Source organism: Schistocerca cancellata, chromosome 1 (assembly GCF_023864275.1).
Source record: "Schistocerca cancellata isolate TAMUIC-IGC-003103 chromosome 1, iqSchCanc2.1, whole genome shotgun sequence".
Taxonomy (NCBI): Eukaryota; Metazoa; Arthropoda; class Insecta; order Orthoptera; family Acrididae; genus Schistocerca; species Schistocerca cancellata.
Genome location: NC_064626.1, coordinates 1,191,532,851 through 1,191,546,254, shown reverse-complemented (window position 1 = coordinate 1,191,546,254; position 13,404 = coordinate 1,191,532,851). Strand labels below are relative to the sequence as shown.

Sequence of the window (13,404 nt, the reverse complement as noted above, 5' to 3'; positions counted from 1 at the left end):
GTATCCTATGATTCGTCAGCTCAGTGTATAGATCTTTACAGACGAAAGGGTGGGGGGGGGTTTGTAATTTTGGGACACTAAGGACAATAATTCTCACGTAATTAATTTTATGACTGGCAATGGGACGTAAGTGTTGTGAGCTGCGAAATCGATGAACCGAATAATATGCTAACTACTTCAAAGATGTAACCCCCCACCCTGTTAAACTGTTAGAAGCTTAGTCAGCCGGCGTCGTAATTTTGAAATGAGAGTTAGTATGACTGTCGCGTAGTAAATATTTCGCTGAAGCGTCGTTGCGACACAGGCAAAGGTCAATTGCGGAAACTAAGCCACAATATTGAAAATAATGTTATTAAGGAGTACACCCGACTGACTACACAGAGTAAGAGTGCACGTACATTCGCGAGTGAGTGGTTCAAAATAAGAATGAACACTGTAAGGGAAATGGGTCACAAGTACAGTTGCGTTGGTACGCACTCAAATGTATGCGAACGTACGATCGGGATAGAGGCACGTACGTTCGAAGTACTATCATTCCCCGACGCCTGGCTAAAAAGAATTGTGGTTAAAATGCATTTATTCATGTAAGAACGAAAATTATCGGACTTCCTAACTGAACGAAAATAAAGACTAGAGGTTCTGAATGTCGCGGCAAATATGACCTAGATATCGAAATTGACACTGGCGGCCACGAAGGGAAAGAGATGAACACATTCACGTACCTCTATTGTTCAGCAGCACCATCGTGAACATTGTCGCCTACATCTAAGTTCTTCATACAAAATTAAAATAATATGAATAATCTTCCAGAGTTACAGGAGCTGGCATCCGCGGTATCGTAAATGAGGTAGTCTGTTTTTCTTCAGCAGTTGCTTTCATTATTTAGCCCACTTTCACGACTAATTACACAGGACTTCTTATCACCAGGACATGAGAGCAACGAAAGGTAACTGTTACTAAAACTAAAAAACGAAGAGCATAAATCATCTTTTGTCCGTCAGTGTTAAATACTTTTTAAAAGAATCTTTGGTATGAGAGTCGAATTATTATCTATACATTTATCAACAAGAAAATATTATTAAGTTCCTTTATAAAGACACTCATTTATATACGAGTACTTTTGATGCGCTGAATAACTCGTGAATGAGTCTAGTTGCTACAAAGTTAATGTACGAGTGTTTGCGAAAAATTCCTGTTGTGCGTGTCCAGGCACAACAGATGTTCAGACTCTTCGAACGACACATCATGAAGATTTTCTAACGGTCCAGGGAAATGAGCGTTTGGCGACATTGGCCGGGAGGCCCCTTGCGGGGCAGGTCCGGCCGCCTTGGTGGAGGTCTTATTACGTTCGACGCCACATTGGGAGACCTGCGCGCCGGATGGGGATGAAATGATGATGAAGACACTACAACACCCAGTCCCTGAGTGGAGAAAATCCCCGACCCAGCCGGGAATCGAACCCGGGCCCCTTAGGAGGGTAACTGTCCATTACCGGTAGCAAGCAGTTCACTGAAAAGCTTCACTTCTATCGTATGTTCCACTTTTCAAAATGATTATACCCGCTGACGACGGCTTTTTCCTTTTTTTTTAATGATGGTACTGGACAGTGAATACGGCATCTGCAGTCTTGATTCGCTCCATCTGGGACCCTGCACACGTTCCAACCGGGGCCAGTATGCGTCTCTGTGCGGATCGGTGCAACCCAATGCAACCAGATCTCGCATAAAAACTCCGGTTCTTTTGATACATCACCAATGGGCGAGACGGGTTCGGCGCTGCGAGCTCAGTGTGGACGCGGCTTCACGTATTGTTGTTTGCGGTAAGATCTTATGGGACCAAACGGCTCAGGTCATCGGTCCCTAAGCTTACACACTACTTAACCTAATTTAAACCAACTTGCGCTAAGGATAACACACACACACACACACACACACACACACACACACACACACACACACACACACACACAAGGGAGGACAAACCTCCGACGCTCGACTTGCGATGTTAGTTTCTGACATGGTGTCGCGGACGGGAAGCATTAGCTGACGCACATCAAGAGCCCGTTTCGCCTGGTGACAGTGTCGAGAAGAAGGCGCGCCAACATCCATCTTCTGCAACAGCGACGGCCGACAATGAGTGACTGTCGCCACCTCCTCGATCGACGGCTTCAAATCGTCAATCAACCAACAAGGAAGACTGGAAGCACGTAAAGTTTTAGAACTGTATGGCAGACCTCAGCTTTTAAAATTGTTGCATCACAAAATTACAGCAACTTACCATGAACCTTTGTTGCTCATTGTTCCAATTGCATTACCAAGCTGGGTCCCTTTTCCGAAATGAACCCGAGTGTCATTGAAATTCAAACGCCAGCATTAAAGTAATATCATTCCATTTCACTGCTTTCATTTCAAAGTTCAGTTAAAGTATTCATAGCTGGTTACAATATTTAGATTACACAAGCACAAATTAAGAGTGCGAGTTTTGTTACCGTATTTTAGCTTACCTGTGACTGCAGCTCAGCTTGGTACGTACTAAATTTTACTATTGTTAATTGTTCAGAATCATTTAATTTAAGTTCAAAGTTAAATCTCTTATTTCTAAATTGCGTAGATTCAAGTAGCTTTTGAGATAACTGTTGAGGTAGCCCAAGACTAACCGTATTTTATTGAATTTCTTAGTGCTTTAGAAACAAAGTTCACTATTAATTTCAGCCACTAAATTAACTTTCAATTTTCCAGTTTTATTAATTCTTTTGCTAAATTAAGTCAGAGTGTAGCGAAATTTATTACTTCTGACAAACATTCATTCAGTTTTCACAGAACACATGTCAACCTTCAGTTGCCACCCTTCTAGTGCTAATTATATGTGCAATAACCTTTCTTTTTCAGTTACAATAGTAACTGTCCGTAGGACTGGCGACCGTAATTTTCCCCAAATCTCATATCTAATTACCGCTAGTTAATTGTTAACGTAACAGCCGCACATTTACTTACTTTATGAACTTCACCCCTTTTCAAAATTAATTTCCAGCAGTTTCATTTGCATTTTTTCTTTCATTTAGATATAACCCTTTCCTCCCTCTTTACCGACAGATTAACTTCGGTGACGATTGCTTTTCCCAAATTTCCATTAGGTACACGCGGTTTAATTTTTCACTGTCATTAATGACAATAAGTGAGGAGGAGGTTACAACGTACGCCGCTTAAGGTATTCAGATATTGTTTGGACAGTTTGAAATTGTTCGTAAGACTCAAACGGATCTCCAATGGCGAAAAAGAGAGAGTTTTTTTCGGTCATAATATTTAGGTATGTTAGCGATATTTCATATTCAGCAATGTATAATCTTAAGTGGAGCAACATGAAAGTAGCAACAATGTTCCTTATCTTTTTGAAAAAAGGAATCAAACATGAGCTTGGCAGTTTTGACACCTGAAAAGTGGAGGATGGACTGAGTTCAGAAATTCCTTGCGTATCACTACATAAGATTTTTAAAGACTTTTGGAAATGGCTGTAGGACGCATTTCGAGGAGACACGACAACTTCAGACTGCCAGTTTCTGCTTCCCGCAGATTAACAATCTGACCTCGCACTCACGATTCACTGAAAATTCTTGGAACATCGGTCTGGGTACTTCGAAGTATCTTAATAAATACGGCAGAACGAACAGACACAGATACAAGTACAAGTAGATATGAGAGAAGGGAAACATTTTTACCGAATAGTTTCCCTGCAATCTTCTGAGAAAGTCTGCGTAGCAAGAAGTAAACAATTTTCCGAAGAACTACATCAATAAGGGATGCAGTTTTGTTTCTTTTATATGAAGAATTTTTATCCAGAAGTGTAGCGCACGATTCAGCTTTCTGCTTTCCTTGAATAAAACCTAGATATGGACAAGGTGCTTTGCATGGCTGGGTGAAAAAGTCTGCTCCAAAGCATCCATGACAAATGCAGCAATGAGACAGAACCGTGAATCAGTGCGCACTGTGCTTCAAAAGAGGACTGCTGTCACAGGATACACGGCTAAATCAGGCATACTCAGGAGGCGGCTGGCGAACACGAGTGTCGTGATAATATGGGGCGGGCAGAGAGCGGTATGTGCCGCAGGAAGTGTGCTGTCTTTTGAGGCCTGATGAAACAAATTTGTTCGCAGCTTAGATTAGGAGCAAAGGCACTCACACAGCACTGTGCTGGTAGTGAATATTCTGTTTGTGTAAAGGACAATTTTCCAACAATATTGCATACGACAGATTCCTGTTATCATCCTTCTCAACCTAAATTTCGTCGATTGAACAAGCTTGAACCCGCGAGAGCGAGAGAGCGAGAGAGCGAGAGTGAGAAAGCGCAAGAGCAAGTTGGTAACTCGGCAGAGCCACACCAACCAAGTGCCGGTTGAGGCTAGTTGGCATCGCAGACTGCACACAAATTTCAGATAATGTCATTAATACACTCGCTCTGGCCCGCACCGTGTCACGTCATGCGTTAATATTTGGCAAGTTCAGAATTAGTTACCTATCTATAAATTATTACTCTAACGAGGTAGTGATATTGACTTGATAATTTATTTCTGTTTTACCTCCCTAAAAATTTCATTTTATCTCTCTGGGGGTAATTACCCCAGGTTGGAAACCTCTGTGTGTTGACTAAGTTGTCCGATTGCCAAGTAACAAATTACTGTAGTCCGGTTCACGAACGACGGAGTTTCGCGCCGGTCGAGTCACGGACGTGGATTGCAGTGTTGCTGTACGCGCATCAGCATGCTTTACGCTGGGAATGAGCGCATACCCTGAAACTTGTGTGTGTCGTTTCTTCGTATAGAATTTATCGTTTGCCACCACCATCAGCGATGACAGCACCCAACAAACGGAGTAAATTTCACTAACGCTACGATCAAATCTGTTGCTTGAATTTGCCACGACATTCACAGTAGAGCGCTCGGAACATACTGTATTGTTTCCAGAATGAGATTTTCACTCTGCAGCGGAGTGTGCGCTGATATGAAACTTCCTGGCAGATTAAAACTGAACAGTTTTAATCTGCCAGGAAGTTTCATATCAGCGCACACTTTGCTGCAGAGTGAAAAATCTCATTCTGGAAACATCCCCAGGTTGTGGCTAAGCCATGTCTCCGCAGTATCCTTTCTTTCAGGAGTGCTAGTTCTGCAAGGTTCGCAGGAGAGCTTCTGTAAAGTTTGGAAGGTAGGAGACGAGATACTGGCAGAAGTAAAGCTGTGAAGACCGGGCGTGAGTCGTGCTTTGGTAGCTCAGTTGGTAGAGCAATTGCCCGCGAAAGGCAAAGGTCCCGAGTTTGAGTCTCGGTCGGGCACACAGTTTTAATCTGCCATGAAGTTTCATACTGAATTGTCGTTGACTGAGAACGCGTCACACAGGTGCACAGAACAAGCCTTACGTCGGTGTTCGAGACTCCAAGTATACTAGTTCAATCTTTCAGACTTCTACCGATTCAGGTTTAGAGAGCCAATCCACCAATTTAAGAAAAGAAAATTTTGTGCACTGTATAATGTGACTGCCTTGCAGGAGAGCCGTTTTAGGGTGGGAATGTCATTTTGATTTTTGTAAGTCATCGATGTGCAAGTCATAGGGAGAGCAAGTTACGTTACTATTAATCTTTGGTGTTCTTGTGGCACAATCTTTGCCTTTGGACAGTCTGGTACATTCTTAGTTTAAGTATGGTAGGCGATGGACGTATTTAGTAGTGCTGTGTTGACTTGTGATTGTATGTTAGATGAAGATAGATTTATTGTAAGGGACAGCAAGGATGATTATGACATATATATTGAAAGGCGAGACTAATCTAAATTCTGAATAACGGTATTTATTTTACAGAAGGAGTTTAAGGTAAGACTGCAGCACTGTTTGTCGGAATGGTTGTCAGCTTTGTCCACTGGCTGAGCCGAGAGAGAGACTACCTCACTCCCCTGAGTCATGCTTTGACATTAACTATTAGACTGTTTGGCTTTTATAGAAATTCTGTTAACGTTTTACCCTTTTTAAACCATTGTTCTTGTTAAGCATAATATTGCTGAGGCACCTGATGATGTGAAAATCACATGAACGTTTACTTTGTCTTTTTGAACACATACTTCATTTTAAAATTGTAGTCTCTGAATATCATTTCATAGAAACAGTTACACTCCCCATCTCTCTAAAGGTGGTTTATCATTATAGTACGCAGCATATAGTACGCAGCATATAGGAATAGAAAAGAAGGAATAGAAAAGCAACTGGAATCACTAAACAGAGGAAAGTCCATTGGACCTGATGGGATACCAATTCGATTCTACACAGAGTACGCGAAAGAACTTGCCCCCCTTCTAACAGCTGTGTACCACAAGTCTCTAGAGGAACGGAAGGTTCCAAATGATTGGAAAAGAGCACAGGTAGTCCCAGTCTTCAAGAAGGGTCGTCGAGCAGATGCGCAAAACTATAGACCTATATCTCTGACGTCGATCTGTTGTAGAATTTTAGAACATGTTTTTTGCTCGAGTATCATGTTTTTGGAAACCCAGAATCTACTATGTAGGAATCAACATGGATTCTGGAAACAGCGATCGTGTGAGACCCAACTCGCTTTATTTGTTCATGAGACCCAGAAAATATTAGATACAGGCTCCCAGGTAGATGCTATTTTTCTTGACTTCCGGAAGGCGTTCGATACAGTTCCGCACTGTCACCTGATAAACAAAATAAGAGCCTACGGAATATCAGACCAGCTGGGTGGCTGGATTGAAGAGTTTTTAGCAAACAGAACACAGCATGTTGTTATCAATGGAGAGACGTCTACAGACGTTAAAGTAACCTCTGGCGTGCCACAGGGGAGTGTTATGGGACCATTGCTTTTCACAATATATATAAATGACCTAGTAGATAGTGTCGGAAGTTCCATGCGGCTTTTTGCGGATGATGCTGTAGTATACAGAGAAGTTGCAGCATTAGAAAATTGTAGCGAAATGCAGGAAGATCTGCAGCAGATAGGCACTTGGTGCAGGGAGTGGCAACTGACCCTTAACAGACAAATGTAATGTATTGCGAATACACAGAAAGAAGGATCCTTGATTATATGATAGTGGAACAAACACTGGTAGCAGTTACTTCTGTAAAATATCTGGGCGTATGCGTGCGGAACGATTTGAAGTGGAATGATCATATAAAATTAATTGTTGGTAAGGCGGGTACCAGTTTGAGATTCATTGGGAGAGTCCTTAGAAAATGTAGTCCATCAACAAAGGAGGTGGCTTACGAAACACTCGTTCGACCTATACTTGAGTATTGCTCATCAGTGTGGGATCCATACCAGATCAGGTTGACGGAGGAGATAGAGAAGATCCAAAGAAGAGCAGCGCGTTTCATCACAGGGTTATTTGGTAACCATGACAGCGTTACGGAGATGTTCAACAAACTCAAGTGGCAGACTCTGCAAGAGAGACGCTCTGCATCGCGGTGTAGCTTGCTCGTCAGGTTTCAAGAGAGTGCGTTTCTGGATGAGCTATCGAATAAATTGCTTCCCCCTACTTATACCTCCCGAGGAGATCATGAATGTAAAATTAGGGAGATTAGAGCACGCACTGAGGCTTTCAGACAGTTGTTCTTCCTGCGAACCATACGCGACTTGAACAGGAAAGGGAGGTAATGACAGTGGCACGTAAAGTGCCCTCCGCCACACACCGTTGGTTGGCTTGCGGAGTATAAATGTAGATGTAGATGAAGATACAGTACGCAGCATACAGTACGCAGCATACAGTACGCAGCATACAGTACGCAGCATACAGTACGCAGCATACAGTACGCAGCATACAGTACGCAGCATACAGTACGCAGCATACAGTACGCAGCATACAGTACGCAGCATACAGTACGCAGCATACAGTACGCAGCATACAGTACGCAGCATACAGTACGCAGCATACAGTACGCAGCATACAGTACGCAGCATACAGTACGCAGCATACAGTACGCAGCATACAGTACGCAGCATACAGTACGCAGCATACAGTACGCAGCATACAGTACGCAGCATACAGTACGCAGCATATAGAATATCGTTTGGAAATTTTATTTAAAAATACAAATCTAGATTAGCCAATGCCTGATTGCTATTTGTTTCTGAGAAATTTTGCAACAATGTTGTCAAGATATGAGGTAAATGAAATTTTTATTAGATCGAGATAATTGTTTTACTTCAGCTGCACATTTAATATAAATATTAGTCATATTCAGACCAGTTCAATTCAAATTAGGTTCTGCTTAGTCAAAGGCTAGTATACGAGTTTAAGTTGAATAACAGTTTTTGGGTACATAGTTTTGGTAATATGTAAACGTTTTATAGAGTGGGAGGTAAAGTAGGGCTAAATTTCATGTAGAAACACAGTGTGGAACTTACATAGTTTAACTTCTTCACCACTGCTAATTCCTGTCGACATTCTCCATTAGACCTCAACGAAAAGTGCTTGGTTAGTAGTACTTAATAAGGGATGTCTTAACAGGGGATGAAAGCATCACATACTTGAAGGGCAAAACGTGGTGGTTGTTGAGTTTGACACTCCCCAAAGTCCACCAACTCTTCAAGTAGGTAACCAACACACACACACGTATGCATCGGCAGTAGGTGAGACGAATTGCCCCCACTGACCAAGTGGCGTTGCCACCGCTACTCACCCCTTGTCGAGGCAGCGCCACGGCTTGGTGAGCGGCGCTTCACTGTTCAGCGGAGACTGCTGCTCTTGGAGTTCGTCGTCTCTGACTGCCATCTCTCTGTGTGGCTGCAACACGAAAAGACAAAAGCGAGTTAAGCGTTTGTCGTCATCTGTGTCATAAGCCACAGAGCACTCGTTAAGTTTAAGTTGGTGACGAGTGGAAAGTCAGTTATACGAACTAGCAAGACATTCGCTGAAATGAATAAAGGAGATACAGAACAGAGATCTTTACACAAGAAGGGTATAAGCAAAAGTGGGGAGTCACTTAACTGTTGCACACTGTAATGGGACACCTGCCTCTGACATTACCTTTTCTCTAATAGAAGTAGGCGATACCAAAAAGTATTTTGAATCTTGCAGAGGTGAAAATTATCTCAGCTGTTTAACTAAAAGAATTTCATTAGATTTTTTACACAATGTATTTTATTTCATGCTAAAATGTACAAAACATTTTTTTTACAATCGACACAGCTAAAATAAGTTTTCCCAAAAAATGTTTCAAGTAACGAAATATTTGGCATATTTAAAATTAATATTATTACTTCCACAATCTAACACTAATAATTAAATTTATTTCTGGATTCATTTACAAAATAATGATGTAACTTGCTCAAGATTCTTTTTTGTAAAGAAAGTTTATGAACTCTCTTGTTTTGTAAACTCTTTGGGTTATTGCGAATAACACAGAATGTAAGTAGTAGTTGTCGTGCCTCCGATGGAAACTCATTTTTCAGTTTTGTCAATAACAATGTGATTGTGGAGTCAGTGTGATATAGAAGAATGGGAGAAAAAAGAAAGTCATAGCAATAAGGAATTTCATCAATTATTCAGTTCAACAGGAATCCAAAAATCAAAATTTCAGCCTCAAGAATGTACCCCTAGATGCGAGAACTGCAGCCAGCAACAAGAGAAAATTAAGTAAAATGTTTTTCTTTTGTATATCTTACGCCTCTCTAAGCTTTCAAAACTTTTGCAGAAACAAAGAAATTTAATAGTGATGTATGGGAGGGTGAGATTACAACGCCAAACTTGTAGAGAGCAGTAAAACAGGTAAATTTTTCAAAATCCAAGAGCAAAATTATCCGGCTACATTATGGCAATGTCGACATGAGGCGACCACAATGAAGACATTTCGCCACCGAGATTGGATCAGTGCAAAACACAACATCGGCGTTTCTCGCGAGCCAGGCAGCAGACTTGAGCAGAATGTAGTGGGTCAGAGCAGCCGAATAATGTCCGTCACCTTCGTTACGGACGACAGAAAGACCAAGGCGAATGCAAAAAGCAGTACCAAGAGTTTGTTAAAGCCAGTCCTATGCTATAACAAGCTCGTTAAGCAAGCACGGTACAAAGAAAACCGCTGATATCTTCGTAATAGCAAGCCCAAAGTGGCCATGACGAATGACATCGGGTGAACATTAGCCACTACCTTGCTCCATAAAATACCCCAGTAGTTCAGGTCGTAAGGCAGTCGGCCAAACGGATCGGTGGCGTCCATGATATTCACACTTGATTCCCTGACTGCAGTGAAGTGTCACCTGGCGCAAGTCTGTTGTAGATTCACTGCGTACTACGGACAACAGCCAATACTGGGAGAGATGGCTATATTGCCTTTATCACCAGTCGCAAAGTTCAACACCACAGTCTGACGCAGATGGGAGGGCCTGGAGGTCTTTTCGTCCCACCATCATCATGACACCAGCGTTCCTGAGATTCTGACGGACTGAATAGGGCCTACCTGGACGGCCGGCCAATATCATCAAACTTCTCGGTTACGCTGCAACTATCATAGCGGTCCGACAGATGATGGTGAAGAAGAAGGGTGGTGAGCGGGAGGGGGGCGGCAGAGGACCTCCCAAGTCTGTGTGTGTGAGTTCAGTACACGCGCCGTCTTCACTCAATGCCGCGGCGTCACGGTACAGCCATTGCCGGGACCACCGCAGGCGGCGAACCGCCAGTGCAGCAGCCGTCTGGAACGGATGTGACCTGCCTTGACCTGGCTGACGGCCGGTTACGAACGTGATTCCTCAGTGGGCATTGACAGACGATGCCAACCACGAGTCAAGACGCTACATATATTTTTACAGAGCTAAATAACTAATTCTGAATCATATTTCTTTGTGCCTACCACCGACCACGGGTCACTACCATCCTTCCGAAGAAAAATGGCAAGGAGCGAACTGAGAGTGTGCTTTCTGACACAGGACCAACACTACTTACGTCCTCCCAATAGTCGCCTCTTACACAACGCTGTACAAACTAGAGCAGAAACAGAGTAACTGCGTTACTTGACTTATTTTTTTATTTTGTTATGGTTTTAGGGCGAAAAACTGCTACGGTCATTAGCGCCCGGTCTGTGACGTAGGAAAAGGTAAAGGAAACTGGAAACCAGCAGCAATGGCAACAAAACTCAAAAAATTGGAGAAACTAAAACCAGAAAGAAAGCTTTAAAAACCACTATAGAAGGGGGTTGGTTGTCCCCAAAAAGAGCTTCAAATGACTGACATCTCACTGGCACTAATAAACATGAGAACGCGTTCGGCTGAGCGCGTGTAATCTGCTAAAATGGAAGATATATCAGGCGACAGCTGAAGACGGGCGCGTAACGGAGTAAAATAGGGGCACTCAAGTAAAAGGTGTCTTACCGTCCACAGCTGAGAGCAGTGGGGACTGTGTGGGGAAGAATCGCCATTTAAAAGATGTCGATGGCTAAAAAGACAGTGCCCTATCTAGTTAAAATTACCTCCTCCCGACGACGCGTTCGGGAGGAAGAGGTCCAAGCAGAGGGAAGAGCTTTCACATCCCGCAATTTATTATTGGGAAGTGTCGACCAATGTGCGTACCATAAAAAAGCAACACGACGACATAAAACACTCAGTAGATCGGCAAAGGGAATCATGTGAAAAGCTGGTCGAAGAAGAGAGACTGCTGCCTTGGCCGCTATATCGGCCGCCTCATTTCCACAGATACCAACGTGTCCTGGGATCCAGAGGAACGCCACAGAGACGCCCCCCAAGTGGAGCAAGTGGAGGCAGTCCTGAATCTGATGGACCAGAGGGTGGACAGGGTAGAGAGCTTGGAGACTGAGGAGAGAGCTGAGAGAATCTGAACAGATAACATACTGTATCCGCTTATGGCGACGGATGTATTGGACAGCCTGGAGAACAGCGTAAAGCTCTGCAGTATAAACGGAACACTGGTCGGGAAGCCGAAATCGATTTGGGGTGTCGCCAACAACATAGGCACTCCCAACACCTAACTATGTTTTCGAGCCATCAGTGTAAATAAATGTGGTATCCTTCATTTGTGCGCATAGAGCAGCAAATGCCCGACGACAAACAAGTGAAGGGATACCATCCTTGGGAAACTGACAAAGGTCACAGAGCAGGTAGGTCCGGGGACAGAGCCAAGGCGGTGCTGTACCCCAGGTTGTCAAGAAAGTTTTAGGAAAGCGGAAGGAAAGAGAATGGAGCAGTTGACGGAAGCGGACTCCAGGTGGTAGTGGGAAGGAAGGGCGGCCTGCATACCCTAAATCCGAGGAGGCGTCGAAAAAACTGTCATGGGCCGGATTTGCAGGCATGGAGACAGATGGCTAGCATAACGACTCAGAAGGACAGCTCGCCGATTGGACAGGTTCAGCAGTCTCAGCATAAAGGCTTTCCACAGGGCTGGTGTAAAAAGCTCCAGACACTAAACGTAATCCACGGTGGTGGATAGAGTCGAGACGACGAAGAATAGACGGTCGAGCAGAGGAGTAAACTATGCTTCCATAGTCCAATTTCGATCGCACTAAGGCGCGATAGAGGCGGAGAAGGACCACTCGGTCCGCTCCCCAGGAGGTTCCATTCAGGACACGGAGGGTGTTGAGGGATCGCAGACAGCGAGCCGAAAGATAGCGAACGTGGGAGGACCAGCACAGTTTTCTGTCAAACATAAGACCCAAGAATTTAGCGACGTCCGAAAACGGAAGGTTGACAGGTCCTAGATGTAAGGAAGGTGGAAGAAACTCCGTACGACGCCAAAAATTAACACAAACGGTCTTACTGGGAGAAAAGCGGAAGCCTGTTTCGATGCTCCAAGAGTGGAGGCGATGGAGACATCCTTGAAGACGTCGTTCAAGAAGGCTGGTCCGTTGAGAGCTGTAGTAGATCGCAAAATCGTCCACAAAGAGGCAGCCCGAGACATCAGGAAGGAGACAATCCATAATGGGATTTATAGCAATGGCAAACAGTACAACACTTAGCACAGAGCCCTGAGGTACCTCGTTTTCTTGGGAGAAAGTACGGGAGAGAGTAGTGTTCACCCGCACTCTAAATGTGCGCTCTGCCATAAATTCGCGAAGAAAATGGGGCAGCCGACCTCGAAAGCCCCAAGACAACTGTGTGCGGAGGATGCCTGTCCTCCACAGGTATCTTATGCTCTCTCCAGATCAAAAAATATTGGTACTGTTTGGCGTTTCCGGAGAAAATTGTTCATGATATAAGTGGAGAGAGAAACAAGATGGTCAACTGCAGAACGATGCTTTCGGAAACCGCCCCTGCAGCCACCAGGCTAAACGGCAATTCACCAGACGCTCCAAAACCTTACATACACTACTCGTGAGAGAAATGGGGCGATAGCTAGAGGGGAGATGTTTGTCCTTTCCAGGTTTCGGAACAGGAACAACGATAGCTTCTCGCCACCGTCTGGGGAAA

General features: G+C 43.8%; 1 protein-coding gene across 2 annotated transcripts in view; it reads right to left on the bottom strand.

Moving 5' to 3' along the window:
* LOC126094448 (scoloptoxin SSD14-like) overlaps positions 1-13,404 on the bottom strand; it is a 572,643-nt gene that overhangs the window by 239,315 nt on the left and 319,924 nt on the right. For both annotated transcript variants that reach the window (XM_049908841.1, XM_049908849.1), the window contains exon 2: positions 8,673-8,776. In XM_049908841.1, the coding sequence (XP_049764798.1) occupies positions 8,673-8,764 (92 nt within the window). In that variant the 5' untranslated portion in view covers positions 8,765-8,776. The remainder of the gene's footprint in view (positions 1-8,672; positions 8,777-13,404) is intronic.